At 45.9% G+C, this 21428-nt stretch overlaps 3 protein-coding genes across 3 annotated transcripts in view; 1 reads left to right on the forward strand and 2 right to left on the reverse strand.

Annotated features, from left to right (window-relative positions):
• The window catches only part of copb2 (COPI coat complex subunit beta 2), a 44948-nt gene extending 43431 nt beyond the window's left edge, over positions 1-1517 (reverse strand). The window contains exons 1-2 of the mRNA XM_080439424.1: positions 1373-1517; positions 428-565 (exon numbers count right to left, since the gene is read on the reverse strand). Coding sequence (XP_080295550.1) covers positions 428-565; positions 1373-1375 — 141 coding nt within the window. The 5' untranslated portion in view covers positions 1376-1517. The remainder of the gene's footprint in view (positions 1-427; positions 566-1372) is intronic.
• An 8598-nt stretch (positions 1518-10115) lies between these two features.
• LOC308092739 (ELAV-like protein 1) lies at positions 10116-11177 on the reverse strand (the record flags this gene model as incomplete). Its single annotated transcript, XM_080438840.1, has 1 exon — positions 10116-11177. One exon carries the CDS (start codon positions 11175-11177, stop codon positions 10116-10118), a length of 1062 nt encoding a protein of 353 aa, XP_080294966.1.
• A 3213-nt stretch (positions 11178-14390) lies between these two features.
• LOC308092740 (ubiquitin carboxyl-terminal hydrolase 5-like) lies at positions 14391-16871 on the forward strand (the record flags this gene model as incomplete). The annotated part of the gene is made up of 1 exon (XM_080438841.1): positions 14391-16871. One exon carries the CDS (start codon positions 14391-14393, stop codon positions 16869-16871), a length of 2481 nt encoding a protein of 826 aa, XP_080294967.1.
• Positions 16872-21428: the final 4557 nt, after the last annotated feature.

Here is a 21428-nt window from a genome sequence, read left to right on the forward strand (position 1 = left end):
AAGGGGCCACCGAGCGAGCTAAAGCGAGCGAGTTGCCGTCCCGAACGTTGCGACATTCCCTTGTGCCTACTCAGCGCCGTTTGAGTTATGTACCGATAGGCACAGAATCGTAAATTTTGTTATGAGGACTGCTCTGCTTCCGGGTTTTTCCGGGTTGCGACTGGTTACGCCCACCGTGGGACTCGCCGTACTTATTCACGGAATTTCTGGGTTTCTAGGCGACTATGCACGGAATGACGTGCACTGGATCCGTGCAATGTATACTAAGTCATGTGAGATCAGGCTGATATATATATATGTAGTCAGGAAGTTAATCTCAGTGTGTGAGTGTGTGTGTGTGTGTGTGTGTGTGTGTGTGTGTGTGTGTGTGTGTGTGTGTGTGTGTGTGTGTGTGTGTGTGTGTGTGTGTGAGAGTGTGAGTGTGTACCTGTGTCTCGTGGTTCCACACACACACACTGCCGTTGTACAGGCTGGCCAGCATCCATGGTTCAGTGGGATGGAGGTCAACGCTCTTGACCCGGTCTGACCTCGCTGTCAGCTTCCTCTTGATGTCCAGCCTGAGAGGCTGAGAACACAACAATACACACCTTTACTACACACCCCAACACACACACACACACACACACACACACACACACACACACACACACACACACACACACACACACACACAACCAGCCTGAGAGGCTGAGAACACAACAATACACAACCTTTACTACACACCCCAACACACACACACACACACACACACACACACACACACACACACACACAACCAGCCTGAGAGGCTGAGAACCCAACAATACACAATCTTTACTACACACCCCAACACACACACACCCAGCCTGAGAACACAACAATACACAACCTTTACTACACACCCCAACACACAACCAGCCTGAGAGGCTGAGAACACAACAACACACAACCTTTACTACACACCCCAACACACACCAAAACACACACACACACACACACACAGCCTGTTAGCATGAAGCTAAGTAGCTCCATTAAGAACCTCTCACTCCTCTATACATGTTATATTTTTCTCTCTTCATACCAGTAACCTGTAAGCTGATTGTATGACATTCTGTGTAGTAGTAACTTTAAATGTCTTATTTAGTCAGCCTGTGGCCATGTTTACCATTCAACCTGGAAAACGTCCGCTGTCAGTAGCTGTAGTATCCTGTAGGATAGAGAGTATACAACCCTCTAGACGTTGTATAGCGGAGCTCTAGGTTCTTAATGGAGCTAGAAGCTAACTCAGCCTCAGAGCTAAATGATGCTTCATAACGTTACAGACATAATAATAATAATAATAATAATAATAATAATAATAATAATAATAATGATAACATAAAGGTGTACATACCATGTCCACACAGCGGTAGGAATGATAATAATAATAATAATAATAATAATAATAATAAGGTAAATAGTGAAGAGTCTCTGGTGTCGTTTCTGTCAAACTGACGTGGAACTTCCTGATTCAGAAGCGCGCATGCGCAGAGGCTTCGCTGGAAGTGATGACGTGACACAGAGTTCAGTTCGGGACAAAACTCCTACCTGACCTCTCCTCCTCTCCTCCTCTCCTCTCCTCTCCTCCTCCTCCTCCTCCTCCTCCTCCTCCTCCTCTCCTCTCCTCCTCCTCCTCCTCCTCCCTTCCTCTTCCTCCTCCTCTCCTCTCCTCCTCCTCCTCCTCCTCCTCTCCTCTCCTCTCCTCCTCCTCCTCTCCTCTCCTCCTCCTCTCCTCCTCCTCTCCTCTCCTCTCCTCTCCCCCTCCTCCTCTCCCTCCTCTCCTCTCCTCCTCCTCCTCTCCTCCATAATTAATGTAATCATTATTCTAGCTACATTTCATATAGATAAATCCATGTAGTCATTGTTTCCAAACCCTCTTTAATCATATTTCAGATTGAAGCAGAGCAGTACATTAAAACTATTTATGACTCAAACTAATGTCCTTTAGTGTTCATTCACTCTTTATATGTTTATCTATAATAGATCATATAATAATAATAATAATAATAATAATAATAATAATAATAATAATAATAATAATAATATGTTTATATATAATAAATAATATAATAATATATAATATAATGATATGTTTATCTTTATATTTAGTGTTCATTCACTCTCTAATGTTTTCTGTTAGTAAATCCCTCTGGCTCTTTGTGTTTGTATTGTTTTGTATTTCATGACATTATAAATAAAGATTTGTACAAAAAAAAAGAAAACTCCTTCAAACCGCTCTAAAAGAGCTTTACAGATGGCTGTTTACTGAACATATTTACTGAACATATTTACTGTATATATTGTTATTTTTTATTTCTACCCGTTTATAACCCTGGGTCTAAGTAGCCTACCCGAGTATATAACTATATTATATAGTATATAACTATATTATATAGTATATAACTATATTATATAGTATATAACTATATTATATAGTATATAACTATATTATATATTGTATATAACTATATTATGATCAATGCGCTCTTCGCTCTCAACGTAAAATGCAATACAGTAGCGCCCTCTAGTGGTTCAGCCTGTATAGGTCATTTAGAAGTAGATTAAATGTGCGCATGCGCGTGACCCCACAGTTAGCTTTAGCTTTAGCTACTGTTAGCGTTTTCTTAGCTTTATAACTATTATTACGTGTTTTTATCACTGTGGTGCCGATCATTTAATCGTCGGATTTTAAAGAAACGGTTTTATTACAAATGCAGCTTTTTACATCGTTTCAAAAGCGGGCTAACTAGCTAGATGGCTAACTAGCTAGATGGCTAACTAGCTAGTTAGCTAAACAGAGTCAGGTCTGTTAAGTCACGTGTTGTTGTCAAAGGTTCTTTCCACTTCCGGCTGAGGGTTTACAAAATAAAACTAATCACTGCTTAAAGTCACACGCTCACAGCCAAGCAAGCACTTCCGCTGTCTTTTCAAAATAAAATGATACTTAAAAATAGCCGAGCTGCAAGCTCACAACGCGTTGTGGATGTGACGCGTTGTGAGCTTGTAGATCGGCTCTTTTTGGCACGCACCACCGTAGTGGTGCGTGCGCGTGTGTCCCCCGCAGGGGCCCCCGACCAGAGCTTTGCTTGGAGCCCCTAACTTCTTAACTCCGCCCCTGTCTGTCACAAGCATAGATATATATAAGAAAGGCTGTTTATATATATCTATGGTCACATGCGTCATGGCGCTACTTGTTCCTGTTTTTTAAAAATGTTACATTTACAACCCGTACATCTACATAAACGTTCACATTTCAGATATAAAGTGCTGACCTCATGGTCATGGATGTAACAAGTTAAAGCGCACAGATCTAAGTACCCGTATTTCGTATTGTTCAAATGTTTTTAAATTTGTTTTAATAATGTATCTGAAAGCAATACACCTCCCAACCAATAGGGGCACGTAGTTGAAAGCATATGGAGAAAATTCAGAGAAAATGGCCGGCGATCGCATTAACAAGCTTTTTATTCACCTGTTTCCTAGGCTGTGTGTTTTCCACTTCCTGTCGATTTGATCCAATGAAATCCAATGAAACTGGTCAGATGACCAATGATATCCAATGAAATCGACAGGAAGTGGAAAACACACAGCCTAGGAAACAGGTGAATAGAGCACTGAAGTCTGACGTAATTTACACATCCTACCTGGGTCGATTCCCCCCCCCCCCCCCCCGTTCTGAATTCCCATAGACGTGTTTAATATTGCGTCAAATATTAACTGTGTTCCAAAAATAAAAAATGACCCCGGCGGTTTTACTCTTATGGATATGACCCATCAACTGACGGTGAGGAAACGCTAATGTTACTTCAGACGAATTAGTTACATTTTCGCCAGAAACAGACTGTTTCAAATATGAGTGACTGACTATCATAAACGATACAGAGCCTCCTCCCTGACAATATCGCAGAGACAGTTTGTTTGTTTTTGGACCACAATTCTTATATTATATTAAATTCTAAGATGACCCTGTGGTGGACACCAAAGAGTGATAATAGGTGGACACTAAATGGAGGTATCTCACCTCAGAATGGATTGGTGGGGTGGTAATGGGAGGTGATATAGGGAAGTGATTTACCTGTGTGTCTTGATGCAATTGTTTGGAAGTAAAGATCAGAGACTCCATACTCCGTCTGTTCGTCTCATTCTCACTAACTTCCACAGTGGTGACCCTGACGTTTGATTGAACATTATAATGGTCGATAACGCAGAGCCCGCTGCTGCGGCTGTCGTTGCCCCAGCGGTGTTTGCGGCTACGGTAAAGTTACCAGAGTTTTGGCAACATGATCCGGCTCTGTGGTTCCAACATATTGAGGCACAGTTTCACCTCCGCGGGATCACGGTGGATGCAACCAAATACTACCACGTAGTCGCAGCGTTGGATTCCTCCACCACGCGTCGTGTGATGGGATTCCTCAGAGACCCGCCAGCAGACGGAAAGTACAACGCGCTCAAGGAGCAGCTGTTGCGGCTGTTCCAGCTGTCCGACGCGGAGCGTGCGGAGCGTCTATTGTCCCTCAATGGATTGGGGGACGGTAAAGCCACAGATCTGATGGAGAACATGCTGGCACTGCTCGGTGAAGGTGACGCTACGTTTATCTTTGTCCAACTTTTCCTGCGGCAACTCCCGACTCCAGTGCGCACGGCTCTGGCCAGCTCGCCTCTAGTGCGCACCAAGGACTACCGTGGATTAGCAGAGGAGGCGGACAGAATTCTACTGGCCTCCCGCCAATACGTGGTGGCTGCGGTGTCTGATCGAGTGTCTGATCGCAGGGAGCAGACACAGAGGGATGATAGTGGACTATGTTATTATCATCGTCGTTTTGGCACCAAGGCAAAGCGCTGCACTCCACCATGCTGTTTTGGTAAGCAGGGAAACGCAAGAGCCGGCGGTCGTTAGCGGCTATGAGCGCTGGCGTCATTAATGAGCTGCTGTTTATGGAGGACACGTCTTCTGGTAAGCGCCTGCTGGTGGATTCTGGCGCACAGAGGAGCATCCTTCCAGCATCTGCCGCGGACGCCTTGGGAAACGGACATGGACCACCGCTGGATGCGGCTAATGGTACTTCCATCCGTACGTTTGGTACCATGTATGTGACCGTATGTTTCCATGGACATCAGTTTGGCTGGGACTTTATTATTGCTTCTGTGTCGGTACCTATACTGGGCGCGGATTTCTTGTGTGCTCACAGACTGTTAGTGGACGTTGCGAACCGTCGGCTGATTGACTCTGTGTCTTTTGACACATACCCGTGCACACTGGGGGGGCCGGGGCCTCCTGCCCTCGCCAATATGCTCGCCACGGGGGATGTGTACCAGCGCCTCATCGCAAGTTTCCCTGCTCTCACGGTCCCTGCTTTCTCTGCCTCCGTTGCCAAGCACGGAGTGGAACATTACATCACGACTGTGGGGCCGCCTGTTTACGCACGAGCGCGCCGCCTGGATGCTGCCAAGCTGACCATAGCCAGGGAGGAGTTCGCCAGGGAGGAGTTCGCCACGATGGAGCGGCTCGGCATTGTGCGCCGATCTGACAGTCCTTGGGCCTATCCTCTGCACATGGTCCCCAAGGCGGATGGGAAGTGGCGTCCGTGTGGTGATTTCCGTCGCCTCAATAACATTACCACACATGACCGGTACCCAGTTCCACATATCCAGGATTTTTCTGTCCACCTGGCGGGGGCCACCATCTTTTCTAAGATAGATTTGGTGCGTGGTTACCACCAGGTTCCGGTCCATCCATTGGACGTGCCCAAAACGGCTGTCATCACCCCGTTTGGACTGTTTGAATTCCTGAGGATGCCATTCGATCTTAAAGGGGCAGCGCAGACATTCCAGCGGCTAATGGACTCTGTGCTGCGAGGTATGTCATTTTTGTTTGTCTACTTGGATGACATCCTCGTAGCCAGTGCATCTGACGAGGAGCATCGGATACATCTCCAGCAGCTATTCGAGCGGCTCAACGAGCATGGACTGATTGTGAACCCGGCTAAATGTCACTTTGGCCTGCCCGCCATCGATTTCCTGGGCCACCACGTCTCTCCCCAGGGGGCTGTTCCTCTACCCACCAAGGTGGAAGTCATCGCCGTTTTCCCCCGCCCCCTCACGGTCAAGCCCCTGCAAGAATACCTAGGCATGATTAATTTCTATAATAGGTTTATAGCACACGCTGCTCACCTCATACACCCCTTGTATGAGGCGTTAAAGGGGACGAAGGACAACGAGGACGTGGACTGGTCCCCAATCCAATCCAATCCAATCCACTTTATTTATATAGCCCATTTTAAAACTTGTTCAGGGTTAACAAAGTGCTGTACAGAAAAAAAACGAATTACGTTTTTTACGTCAGTGGCAGTGAATGCGGGTCCAGGCATTCGAGGACGCTAAGGCTGCTCTCTCCAAAGCTGCCATGCTGGCACACCCGTCCCCTGCTGCTCCGATAGCCCTTACCACCGACGCATCCGATTACGCAGTGGGGGCGGTGTGTGAACAGTGGGTGGCTGGCGCCTGGCAGCCCCTCGCCTTTTTCAGTAAAAAACTTAAGGACAATGAGAGAAAATAACAGAAACAAGTAGCGCCATGACTGTCATGGTATGACGGTCAGATGTTTCAGAGCTACTTCAGGATGTGTCCTCAGCAGTAGCCAGCTGACGGTGGGTCATCTTTAGCCTGTGATCCGTCTACATAAACATCTCTCTCTCTCACACACACACACACACACACACACACACACACACACACACACACACACACACACACACACACACACACAATCCGTGTGTGCTACTGTAAATAGTGTGAAGTAGAGTAGTAGACATTTTTTATCAATAATTAAAAAAAGAAATAATTAAAAAATAGCAACAAAAAAAACTCACACTTTGCGTGACACTGAACAAAAATACACACAATGAATAACAAGGAATAATGTCAAGAAGTTCTCAGACACAGATAGTGGCTTCATCAGGTGTATTATTAACGTAGTTCTTCATCATTGATAACGTAGTTCTTCATCATTGATAACGTAGTTCTTCATCAGGTGTATTGATAACGTAGTTCATGCATCAACATGGTCTATTCTATTCACTGTATACATGCATCAACATGATCTATTCTATTCACTGTATACATGCATCATCATGATCTATTCTATTCACTGTGTACATGCATCATCATGATCTATTCTATTCACTGTATACATGCATCATCATGATCTATTCTATTCACTGTATACATGCATCATCATGATCTATTCTATTCACTGTATACATGCATCAACATGATCTATTCTATTCACTGTATACATGCATCAACATGATCTATTCTATTCACTGTATACATGCATCAACGTGATCTATTCTATTCACTGTATACATGCATCAACATGGTCTATTCTATTCACTGTATACATGCATCAACATGATCTATTCTATTCACTGTATACATGCATCAACGTGATCTATTCTATTCACTGTATACATGCATCAACATGATCTATTCTATTCACTGTATACATGCATCAACATGGTCTATTCTATTCACTGTATACATGCATCAACATGGTCTATTCTATTCACTGTATACATGCATCAACATGATCTATTCTATTCACTGTATACATGCATCATCATGATCTATTCTATTCACTGTATACATGCATCAATGCAACATGGTTCACAAACAAAATAAGAACATAACTAGAGAAAGTGCTCCTCGGAGCACAGGTCAGGTAGGTCAGGCAGGTCAGGTAGGTCAGGTAGGTCAGGTAGGTTAGTGTGGACCAGTAATGTTCGGAATTCGCCAATCAGGCTGTAATGTGAAGAATCGGTCGTATCGGACGGATCCGTCTTGATCACTTGACTAAAGAGATCATGTGTACCGATGTGCGTGATGTTTGTGTGTTTTGCAAAAATCGGCCTCCTGGTGGCGCTATAATAGGGCAATGTTGAAAGGGTGGCATTTGTTCCTCAACATAGTGCGAAATGCGTGCAAAGTTTCACTGCAATCGGACGCTGCGTTCATGATTCGCGGCATTTTGTTCATAACGGTCCACTCCTGCAGACTGTAGATGTCAATCTTAGCCAATCAGGATGGAATATGAAAATCAAACAGATCTGTCTTGATCACATAACTATAGAGATCATGTGTACCGATTTGCGTGACATTTGGATAGTAATATCCAAAAATGTGTTTTACATAAGTCGGCCTCCTGGTGGCGCTATAAAAGGCAGATGTGAAAAATGCAAGGTAAAGCCTTTTCCTTGGCCTCTAGGGAGTGCACATACATAGTTTTACACAGATCGGTGCAGTTACAGATAAAAACACGAATCGGCTATTCGTTATAGCGCCATCATGAGGCTGATTTGAAAATGTTCAAGTGGTATTTCTTCCTCGGCCTAGTGGGAATGTGCGTGCAAACTTTCACGGAAATTGCACGCTGTGTTCATGATTTGAGGCATTTTGTTCAAAACGGAGCACTCCTGCAAATTTTGGAAGCCATTCTTAGCCAATCAGGATGGAATATGAAAAATCGGAAAGATCTGTTTCGTTTAATGACTAAATCTATAGGAGTAGGCTACTGTAAAAAAAATGTGTTTTGCAAAAAGTGGCATCCTGGTGGTGCTATAACAGGCCCATGTGAAAAATGTAGGGCAAAGGTTCTGCTCTGGCATCCAGGGAGTGTGTGCACAGTTTCGCTGCGATCAAGCCAACGGTGCCGGAGATTAGCTCTACACAGACAAAATGACGCACAGAAGGACGGACGGGGTGCAAAACATACTCTCTCGCCATGCCTTTTGGCCTGGCGGAAACAATAAAAAATGTGTTCCATCCATATATGTATCTATATATCTATATATTTATACATCTATATGCAGTATATATATCTAAATAAAATCAAAACCACAGACATAAAAAGGTCAGAGACACATTTGTTTGTGGGTTAGGGTTGACACGTTGATGACCCCTGGTCTGGTCCCATAACCCGAATGTAGGGGCTATGGGATCTATACTACTGCTGGAAACCAGCTGGTCTGGTCCCGTAGCCAGGAAGTACGGGCTATGGGATCTATACTACTGCTGGAAACCAGCTGGTCTGGTCCCATAGCCAGGATATACGGGCTATGGGATCTATACTACTGCTGGAAATCAGCTGCTGGTCCCATAGCCAGGATGTACGGGCTATGGGATCTATACTACTGCTGGAAACCAGCTGGTCTGGTCCCATAGCCGGGATGTACGGGCTATGGGATCTAAATGACTTGTGTGTTACTGCATGCATGGAGTAAGGGGGTAAAACTTTTCCCACATTGACACATTCATGTCCATTAAACATTTTCACCACAGGATCTGTAGTGGCGGTCGGGGTCCCATAGCCCTGACGGTCAGAGTCCCATAGCCCTGGAGGATGGGGTCCCATATGGGGTCCCATAGCCCTGGAGGGGGGGCACTAGATATTCTACATTTGTACAGTTACAGAGTTAATGAAACGTACACTGTAGAGGAGATGTTGGTTATGACCTCAGTGTTAAGCATGAGACCAACCTTGGCTCTGGTTCACTTTGGCTCTCACTGTGTACATGGAATAGGATCATTCCTGTGTACATGATCCTCTCATTCCTGTGTACATGATCCTAATGGTTCACTGTGTACATGATCCTAATGGTTCACTGTGTACATGATCCTAATGGTTCAGAGTAGGTTCAGGTTGGGAGGAACATCGTAGGCCTTGGGTAATTTTATCATCATTCCCCCACATGTGGGGGAGGGGGGCAGGTGGGTCAATGCCCACATGGGGGGGGCAGGTGGGTCAATGCCCACATGGGGGGGTGCAGGTGGGTCAATGCCCACATTGGGGGGGGGGGGGGGGTGCAGGTGGGTCAATGCCCACATGGGAGCAACCACTGCTGGAAAATGGTCACTGGTCAGGAGAGGTACGTTCCGCCACAGAATCTGTAGTATGCGAGTGCATATCAAACTGGTCCTTGAATGAACATTCCCCCGCCTCAGCTGGGGATGGCGATAGGATCCTCCCATTCCCATCCAGCTAAATGCTCCTGCTCAGTGGCCAGGTGGTCTCCAGCAGTGGTTGTTATGATTACCATCCATTAACGCCTCCGCAGGTGTTTGTCGTAGGGTCTGAAGACGGCCCTCTCTCTGTGATAATGACTGTCTGGATGGTCGTCGTTGTGTTGGTCTCTCTCCAGGTCGTCCACGGTGTCTCTCCCTCTCTTGGCCGTCTTGCCAGACTCTCTCTCCCTCCCGCTCTCTTGGATCTTAAAGGAGACCTGCAGGATGTTGTCTCCGAGTTGATGGCCGTTGAGCCGTGCGATGGCTTCCATGGCCTCTTCGTAGTTCTCCATGGTAACGAAGGCCAACCCCCTGCACTTGTTGGTGCGGAAATCTCGGATGACCTTGACGTCGGTGACGGTGCCGAAGGTTCCGAACATGGTCCGGACCAGATCCTCGTCGGCATCCTGGCCCAGGTTGTAGATGAAGATGCGCGGTACGGTCACCCTGTCCACGCCTCCCTGGACAAGGTCGTATGGGGAGGCGATGAGCTCGGCTTCGGTGAGCGTGGTGTCTATGACCTTGGCGACCTTGACCTTTGAGTCGGGGCCCATGCACAGGATGGGTTTGGAGATCTTGATCTCCTCGGTGGCTCCGGGAGGCTTGGTGCCGTTCAGCTGTTTGGTGGCCTCCTCCGCCTGAGCCCGCTTGTCGAAGCGGATGAACGCTGCCCCGCGGGGCTTGCCTTCCTCGTCCAGGAGCATGCGGGCGTTGATGATCGTTCCGTGCGGGGAGAACATCTTTTCCACGTCTTCCAGGTTCATACTCTTCGGCAGGTTGCACACATAAATGTTGGCGTCTTTGATCGTGTCGGAGCTGGGCCGTGCGTATGACACCTTGATGGTCTTGGACTGGAGCTTCTGTCCGTTCAGCGTCTGGATGGCTTTGGCTGCGTCAGCGGGGTTAGCGTAGTTGACAAACCCGTATTGCAAACTGTGACCTTTGTTCTTGTCTCTGATGACCTTGGCGGTTTCCACCACTCCGATTCTGCTGAAGAGAGTCATCAAGGCGTCTTCAGTCGTGCTCTGAGGAAGGTAATTGATTATCAGGTTGGTCCTGAAATCTTTCCCCGCCAGGCCTTTACCGGGCCTCTCTGTCATTTTAAAAAACAACCAATCGGCTTTGAAATGTCTGAAGAAATTTTAACAAATTAGATTTGATATTTTTAAGACCTTAATTAAGACCTTAACCTGGAATCTGTGCAAGGTTTTATATTGTTTTATATTATTATTGGTGGTGTAAAAGATACTCTCCAAATATGGAAACATACAACTCATAGGACACCTTTGTTTACCTCACCTGTAGCCTAGCAACAGCCGTCACCAGCTGCTAGGGAGGCAATTTTTCATGTTGCATTCAAATCAATCAATCAATCAATCAATCAATCAATCAATCAATCAATCAATCAATCAATCAATCAATCAATCAATCAATCAGTCAGTCAGTCAGTCAGTCAGTCTGTCAATATGCTCAAATATGGACGGTACTCCGACAATGGGCATGAGGCTCTGCTGCATAATAACAAGTGGTGGTTGAAATCTGAATGGCCGGACTTCGCATGACGTGTCATGCGAAGTCACGTCATGCGAGGTCCCTTCTATGCCCATGTATGGACGAAAGGGGGACAAAAGATGGACCGACATTTATGCCCATGTATGGACGAAATAGGGACAAAGTCTCATGTAGGCCGACCCTCTGGGTCTGGCAACAATAATTATAATAATAATAATAATGACTTAATTTTAAACCCAGAAAGTTGCAGTAGGTTCCTATATTTAAAAGTATGTATTATTTGCTTATGTTTTTTTTAATGAGAAAACAGCAAATTTATGTTTTTTTTTTACTTTTTATCTCAATGTGTCTTATTGTTTTGTCTCTGTCTTATTTTGTGCTATAGCCCCGCCCCTTTTATAGTCCCGCCCCTTTTCTGCAAGCACAGATATGTTGCATCTCAAAGTTTCAAGGCAGGCACACCGCCAGTAGAGGGCAGTAGAGAGCCTGAACCCAGAGAGACACACCGCCAGTAGAGGGCAGTAGAGGGCCTGAACCCAGAGAGACACACCGCCAGTAGAGGGCAGTAGAGAGCCTGAACCCAGAGAGACACACCGCCAGTAGAGGGCAGTAGAGAGCCTGAACCCAGAGAGACACACCGCCAGTAGAGGGCAGTAGAGGGCCTGAACCCAGAGAGACCTGAACCCAGAGAGACCTGAACCCAGAGAGACCTGAACCCAGAGAGACCTGAACCCAGAGAGACCTGAACCCAGAGAGACCTGAACCCAGAGAGACATGAACCCAGAGAGACCTGAACCCAGAGAGACCTGAACCCAGAGAGACCTGAACCCAGAGAGACCTGAACCCAGAGAGACATGAACCCAGAGAGACCTGAACCCAGAGAGACCTGAACCCAGAGAGACCTGAACCCAGAGAGACATGAACCCAGAGAGACATGAACCCAGAGAGACCTGAACCCAGAGAGACCTGAACCCAGAGAGACCTGAACCCAGAGAGGCGCTAGAGGCGAGATAGTGAAATGCAGCTACAGTGTAACTTCTGCCAAGACCCGGAAAAGACGCGCTGTGATTAGCCAGTAGTCACTTTGAGTGGCAGTTGGGGCAAACGCTCACCCTAAAACATGATTTACGATTCTGTCGCTGTCGGTACATAACTCTGTCGGTACATAACTCTGTCGGTACATAACTCTGTCGGTACATAACTCTGTCGGTACATAACTCTGTCGGTACATAACTCTGTCGGTACATAACTGCCTCCATCGCGGTCCAAAACAAATCAAATTGTCCGCGGTTGACGGAAAAAGAGTGCCGGCAGCAGGATTCAATCAGGGGGTTGGGATCAGCAGTCCAATGCTTCAGCCAATCGCAAGGCGGCAGGGCGGGGCATGGTAGAATTTAGCTGTAGAACAATATCACGCTGGCCAATCAATGCCAGTCCCAATACGCACATAACAGTCAATTAAAGTTCTCAATGACTAATCATGAACAAAAACTCCTCATGTTCTTCAGAAACATTAATTTAAATCAAACACCAGATTATTTTTGCAAACAGTTATTATCATCTCACATTAATCACACATTATAATATATATAATATATATATATAATATCATCTCACATTAATCACACATTATAATATATACAATATATATATATAATATCATCTCACATTAATCACACATTATAATATATATAATATATATATATAATATCATCTCACATTAATCACACATTATAATATATATAATATATATATATAATATCATCTCACATTAATCACACATTATAATATATATAATATCATCTCACATGAATCACACATTATAATATATATAATAAATATATATAATATCATCTCACATTAATCACACATTATAATATATATAATAAATATATATAATATCATCTCACATGAATCACACATTATAATATATATAATAAATATATATAATATCATCTCACATTAATCACACATTATAATATATATAATAAATATATATAATATCATCTCACATGAATCACACATTATAATATATATAATAAATATATATGATGTCATCTCACATTAATCTCACACAAATAAAATATTTCAAGAAAGCTTTAAAGACACACTTCTTGCAGCTGACCATGTGACCGGAATCTTAATCTTATGTTGTATGTATTTTTTGTTTAATGTATTGTAATGATGTATTTTCATGTGTTTTTGCCAGACCCAAGGGGTCGGCCTACGTGAGGCTTTGTCGGTCGGTCGGTCGGTCGGTCGGTCTGTTCCTCTTTTCCTACCCAGCCAATCAGATGTCGGCATGACGTCACCTCGACGTCACCTCGAGTATTTAACCACTAGGGGTCTGGCACAACCAGGTCTCCTGGTCTAGTTATTTGTATGTATCCTATATGGACCCAGGAAGTTTAGCTGTCGCCACGGCGTCAGCTAATGGGGATCCATTTAATAAACAATAAACAATAATAGGATGGCGCCTATTATTGTTTATCATTGTTGAGTTTAAAGTTGAGTTGAGGGACAGCTGCTCTGCCGCCAGAACAAGGTCAGGAAGCTTGACATACTTAGCAACAGTAACTAAGGGGGTGATCAGTATCATACGTCATGCTGAGTCATCGGTAGGCTATTTAAGGTGCACGTATCCCCTGAACTACGGCATACCTGTGTGCATTTGAACATACCGTGGAGGCCTACCAGCACGGTTCAGCTCATCATCTCAAAGTCTTTCATTCAGCGGCTCACAGAAGGCCGTAACACACTGCAGCCACTCGTTCGATCCAAGGCAGAACTAGCTAGCTGAAATGGCAGCGATCAGCGAGGTTCTGATGTCGGTTCTGTCCATGATTCAGGAGCCGCGTTACGGGGTTCGCGTCCACAAAGACGAATGTGTCTTGTCATTTACCTCGCCGGAGAGCGGGGGAGGTCTGTACGTGTGCATGAAGAGTTTCCTGGGGTACGGCAGCCAGTACGTCGACCGGCACCATGCCAAGACCGGACAGCGGGTGTATCTGCACATCATCCGAACCCGCAAGACCCCCAAGGAAGAGGACGGTAACTCTGACCAAATGAAGAAGAAGCCCACCAGACTGGCGATCGGGATCGAAGGAGGTTTTGACGTTGAGCAGGAGCAGACGCAGTACGAGCAACATGTGAAGGTCGTCCTTTTCCCGGACAGACAGGAAGTGACCTCGGATGACCTTCATGCCATGCCCGATGTGGTGAGAGAGGCGGTGAACAGGTCCTGGAACGGCATCCTGTCGGCAGACTCTGCGTCTCACGGCCTCCAGGTGGCGCAGTGGGACGGAGAGGAGAGACGGGTGTCTCGGCACGCCAACGGCCTCAAACAGCTGGACAACGGGGTGAAGGTCGGCGCGGGCGGCTGGCGGTGCGAGGGCTGTGACCTGCAGGAGAACCTGTGGATGAACCTGACGGACGGGAAGGTGCTGTGTGGCCGTAAACAGTACGGCGGCCTGGACGGGAACAACCACGCCATGCTCCACTACCAAGAGACCAAATACCCGCTGGCCGTCAAACTGGGCACCGTCACCCCCGACGGAGCGGATGTGCATTCCTACCAGGAGGGAGACATGGTGCTGGATCCCAAGCTCAGAGAGCACCTGGCTCACTTTGGCATCAACATGATGACCATGGAGAAGACGGAGAGAACCATCACAGACCTGGAGATCGCGGTGAACCAGCGGGAGTGGGAGGTGATCCAGGAGTCGGGCAGCACCCTGCGGCCCTTGCACGGCCCCGGCCTCACGGGCATGAAGAACCTGGGCAACAGCTGCTACCTCAACTCCGTCATGCAGGTGCTCTTCACCGTGCCCGACTTCCAGAGCAAGTACTTTTTCAACATCGACAAGATCTTCGACGAAGCGCCCACGGATCCGACCCAGGACTTCAACACCCAAGTAGCCAAGCTTGGCTACGGTCTGCTGTCGGGAGAGTATTCCAAACCGGCGCCGGGCCCCGGAGATAAATCTGGAATGCCCGATCCTTCGGGAGACCAGGTGGGCATCGCGCCACGCATGTTCAAAGCACTCGTCGGTCAGGGTCACCGGGAGTTCTCCACCAACCACCAGCAGGACGCTCAGGAGTTCTTAATGCACTTCATAGACATGGTGGAGAGGAACCGCGGCTCGGGGCCCGACCCGGCCGAGGTCTTTAAGTTCCTGGTGGAGGAGAGGATCGTGTGTCAGCGCTCCCAGAAGGCCAAGTACACCCGCAGGGTGGACTACAACGTCCAGCTGCCCGTTCCCATGGATAGGGCCACCAACCTGGAGGAGCTGCAGGAGGCGGAGCGGAGGCGTAAGGAGGCCGACTCCTCGTCCGGCGCCCCCCCGACGGTGCGTGCCCAGATCCCCTTCACGGCCTGCATGGAGGCCCTCAGCGAGCCGGAGGTCCTCACGGACTTCTGGAGTTCGGCCGTACGGGCCAAGACCACTGCCACCAAGACCACCCGCTTCGCCACCTTCCCCGACCACCTCATTATCCAGATCAAGAAGTTCACCTTCGGCCTCGATATGGTCCCCAAGAAATTGGACGTGAGCATCGACGTTCCCGACACGCTGGACCTGAGCACGCTCCTCGGGACGGGCCGGCGGCCGGGGGAGGAGCTCCTGCCGGAGGAGGAGGAGGTGCCCCTGCCGCAGGAAGAGGAGGTCCTGGACGACTCCATCGTGTCTCAGCTGTGTGACATGGAGTTCCCTCTGGAGGCCTGCAGGAAGGCGGTCTACTACACCAACAACACCGGAGTCGATGCCGCCGTCAACTGGCTCATGGACCACACCGACGACCCGGACCTCTCCGCCCCCCTGGTGGCGCCGGGCCGCAGCGCCGACCGCGGAGGGGGCGTGTCCGAGGAGCACCTGGCGAAGATCATGGACATGAAGTTCAGCAGAGAGCAGGCCGTCAGAGGGCTGAAAGCCACCAATAACATGCTGGAGCGGGCGGTGGACTGGATCCTAAACCACCCGGACTCCACGGACGTGGAGGTCTTAAGCCCCGCCCCTCCTCCTCCTGAGTCCTGCGTCAGGAACGGACCGGGTCGGTACGAACTGTTTGCCTTCATCAGTCACATGGGGAGCAGCACGGTGTGTGGACACTACGTCTGTCACATCAAGAAGGACAGGCAGTGGGTCATCTTCAACGACCAGAAGGTCTGTGCCTCAGAGAACCCCCCTAAAGACCTGGGGTACCTCTACTTCTATAGGAGACTGACCTCTGACCCTAGAACCCTCCTAAAGACCTGGGGTACCTCTACTTCTATAGGAGACTGACCTCTGACCCCTAGAACCCCCCTAAAGACCTGGGGTACCTCTACTTCTATAGGAGACTGACCTCTGACCCCTAGAACCCCCCTAAAGACCTGGGGTACCTCTACTTCTATAGGAGACTGACCTCTGACCCCTAGAACCCCCCTAAAGACCTGGGGTACCTCTACTTCTATAGGAGACTGACCTCTGACCCCTAGAACCCCCCTAAAGACCTGGGGTACCTCTACTTCTATAGGAGACTGACCTCTGACCCCTAGAACCCCCCTAAAGACCTGGGGTACCTCTACTTCTATAGGAGACTGACCTCTGACCCCTAGAACCCCCCTAAAGACCTGGGGTACCTCTACTTCTATAGGAGACTGACCTCTGACCCCTAGAACCCCCCTAAAGACCTGGGGTACCTCTACTTCTATAGGAGACTGACCTCTGACCCCTAGAACCCCCCTAAAGACCTGGGGTACCTCTACTTCTATAGGAGACTGACCTCTGACCCCTAGGAGACCTCTACTTCTATAGGAGACTGACCTCTGACCCCTAGGAGACCTCTACTTCTATAGGAGACTGACCTCTGACCCCTAGAACCCTCCTAAAGACCTTGGGAATCTCTACTTCTATAGAGGCGTTTCCAGACAACGTCACACTGATAAGAACCAGTATGTATAGATCTATAGAACCAGTATGTATAGATCTATAGAACCAGTATGTATAGATCTATAGAACCAGTATGTATAGATCTATAGAACCAGTATGTATAGATCTATAGAACCAGTATGTATAGATCTATAGAACCAGTATGTATAGATCTATAGAACCAGTATGTATAGATCTATAGAACCAGTATGTATAGATCTATCATAAGATGTAAAAGTGGTCACAGCCTCACATCCCATTAAACTTTCAGAAGCTGTTTTCCTCCCAGTGAGGAAGAAGAAGGTTTAGGATGGATGTTTACTGTGAAATATATACCTTGGTTTATGTTGTGTCAACTTGTGTAAACAGTTATAGTGATTCTCAAAGTGGTTGTCCCCCAAACCCCCCGCCCCCCCCCCCCCTCCGCTCTGTGATCACGCAGCTGTATCCCCTCAAACCTGATATATATGGTGCAGAGAGCGGCAGAGAATAGCAGACCTCCAAGCTCACAACGGTCGCATCGGCGACGCGTTGTGAGCTTGTATGTCAGCTGTTCTCGGCGTGCAATACCGTTGCTGGGTGAAGTATATATGTCTCGCCAGGAGCGTCTCACCAGCCAACACACAGAGGAGGATGAATGAACTGAAACCAGTAATCCCACTGAAACCAGTGATCCCACTGAAACCAGTGATCCCAATGAACTGAAACCAGTGAAACCAGTAGATCCCAAAACAGCAGGTTTGGGGATCTGTTGGGAATAGATTACATGAAACAGGCACATGTGCTGCAGTCTCAATGTTGGTAAACAAGACATCCGTCTATAGAGTGACTGAATGAGGCCACGCCTCTGCAAACACACACACACCTCTGCAAACACACACACGCCTCTGCAAACACACACACACCTCTGCAAACTCACACACACCTCTGCAAACACACACACACCTCTGCAAACACACACACACCTCTGCAAACACACACACGCACGCACGCACGCACGCACGCACGCACGCACGCACGCACGCACACACACACACACACACACACACACACACACACACACACACACACTAAACTACAATATATACCCCCTATCTCCCCACCAATATTATTATAGTTTTTCATTTTTAATTCCTTTTAGTTTTTTATTTTGTTTTTATTTTCCATTTCAGTTTAGGTTTAATTTGTTTTAAAGTGGATTTTCTTGTTAGTTTGAGGTTTTTTAATATAAAATAATATATATTATTTGTCAGGGGACGAGATAAAAAAAAGGTCATAAAAATCTATCTAAAAACTCTATCTAAAAAATCTAAAAACTCATAAAAACATAAAAACATTAAAAAATATATTCACACTTAAATTAAATGTCATATCCCCCACAGTTAGTGAATGTATGAAATAAAACTAGATAATTCTCAGATTTTACTGAACACACATTTTTTTTGCAAACCCTTTTCTAAATTTTAATTACAGTAAAATGGAAAGAGATTGAGCATCGTTAACAAACTGTAGCAAACATAAAGTTTGGATCTCATAGACCACTAATACATAATATCACTACTGGACTATGAACTATGAAAACATAGAAATATATATATATATACGTATGTGTGTGTGTGTATATATATATATATATATATATATATATACACACACACACACACACACACACACACACACACACACACACACACACACACACACACACACACACACACACACATACACACATACATATATTAGAGAGCTGTGCTGGGCTTCACCAAGGCTCATTTGCATTGACGTTCTACTTTCACCAATACATCCGAAAATAGTGTGAATACTTCCACGACCGTAGCCTACTAAAGGGCCTCCCTGTCTACTCTCAATCTCTGCCAATGTGTCGCGCACGTGTGACAAATTAATGTAAACAAGAGCAGTTTACATGTTTGAAGAAGCCCTGCGTGGGTTAAAATAATAAAGAAAAGATGGGAGATGCGGACATTTCCTTTTTCTTCACTTGATAATGTTTTGGGTCCAGCACGTGTTTAAGAATACTGTGATCAGTACAATGATCTGTGACTGTGATGTGTGACTGTGGTATATGGTCCCATTGATCAGGCGGAAACAACACTATTCCCTGAGTGTAAGAATAACAAGAATCCAGTTTGAAAGTGGGTTTGTCCATAGAAATGTGTTTTATTTCCAGGACATGACATCTGCATGTAGCCGATCCACAGAGTGTAACTTGAATCACAGAGACATTAAAATATATACAGACATTTGACATAGGACCGTCCTCCTAGTCCTCCTTCTGAACACTCACAAACAGGTTTTTAGAAACAAAAGACTTCTTGTGCCAGCCTTTCACAATGGATCTGCCTCCTTTACACTGACACATGACAATTTACTTTAACCCTCTATAAAACTGTACATTTACAAGCTCTTATTATGAAATCTTTGTTTAACATCTTATTGTCTTCAAAATAAGACCACACATATATGTATTCAACCTTATGAATGATTTAAACAAAAAGAGATGATTTAAAATAACATGACATTATTCTTAGATTCAAGAAGAGAAATGACTTACAACTAGCTGGTTTCTCCCCAACCACATTTGTTCATACTTGTGTACTTACTACAAAATAAGCTTTTACTGTGAAATAAGAATAATTACATGAATTCAATCTAGCTTTGAGTCTGCATGACTTTACCTTTATCCTACTTTCTGGGGACAGAGGGAGAGCCTTCACCTTGCATAAAGACTGTAATCAGCCGCTTGGTAACAAAAGACTTGGCCCAGAGACTTGTTTTGGTTCACACCTAAAGATGAACTCTCCTGTTGCAGAACAAAAGGGCAGGATCTTCAGGGTGTGACTGATTAATTCAAAATACAGAAACAGCCTCTTATCTCAAATCGGTCACAGCCTCACCTGCAAATTCCCACACTGTTATTAACCAATAATAAATGTTAATATTACTTTAGACTTCCTAATCCATGTTTAATAGATACTTTTAGTCCTGGATATACCATAATATCCTACTCATATCCTACTGCATTATCCTACTCCTTTTTTATACAGACTAATGGCGTCAGCCGTGTGTCACACCTAAAGCGGTGACTGACCCATTAAATAGAATGACTACGCAATCACCCAGTCACCGATTTTCGTGCAACATCCCTGCAAACCTCCATTGACAGAGACAAGCTTGTTCATTTATCAGGAAACAGAGCAAATGTGTCGGATGGATTTAAATAAAGAACAGGGAAACATAATATAGTTCATAAATGTAACAAAGTAACGCCATTATTTTTTAAACAGTAACTAAGTAACCAAGTACTCTAATTGCAAAACTAACGCGTTACGTTACTCTGTTACCCAAAAAGTATTACGTTACAGTAGTTATCCCCAACACTGATTATACATAATTATAATTATATATAATTATATGTAGGCCTATAATGATAATTAAACAACATGGTGGCTACATTGCATATCAAGCTAAGATCCTAAAGGACACAATAATGAAGTAAAGTGATCCTTAAGATCCTAGTGAAGTCATCAGATCCTAAAGGACACAAAGTGATCATTTTCATGGTTTTGGAATCAATTTAATACAGTTCAGCTACACTTTGGACGGAATGGAAACAGGAAGTACAGGAAGCATAAATCCTGGCATCAGAATTGAATCCAATTCAAAGCTTTTAATTTTGGACAAAGAGCCATTCTTTTAGCTTTTAGCAAATGTATACATGTTTGAATTTCAGTCACATCCTGTTAAAGAAGGACCAGTTTTTTACACACACACACACACACACACACACACACACACACACACACACACACACACACACACACACACACACACACACACACACACACACACACACACACACACACACACACACACACACACACACACACACACACACACACACACACACAC

Source organism: Gymnoscopelus braueri, assembly GCF_963280865.1.
Source record: "Gymnoscopelus braueri genome assembly, chromosome: 10".
NCBI lineage: Eukaryota > Metazoa > Chordata > Actinopteri > Myctophiformes > Myctophidae > Gymnoscopelus > Gymnoscopelus braueri.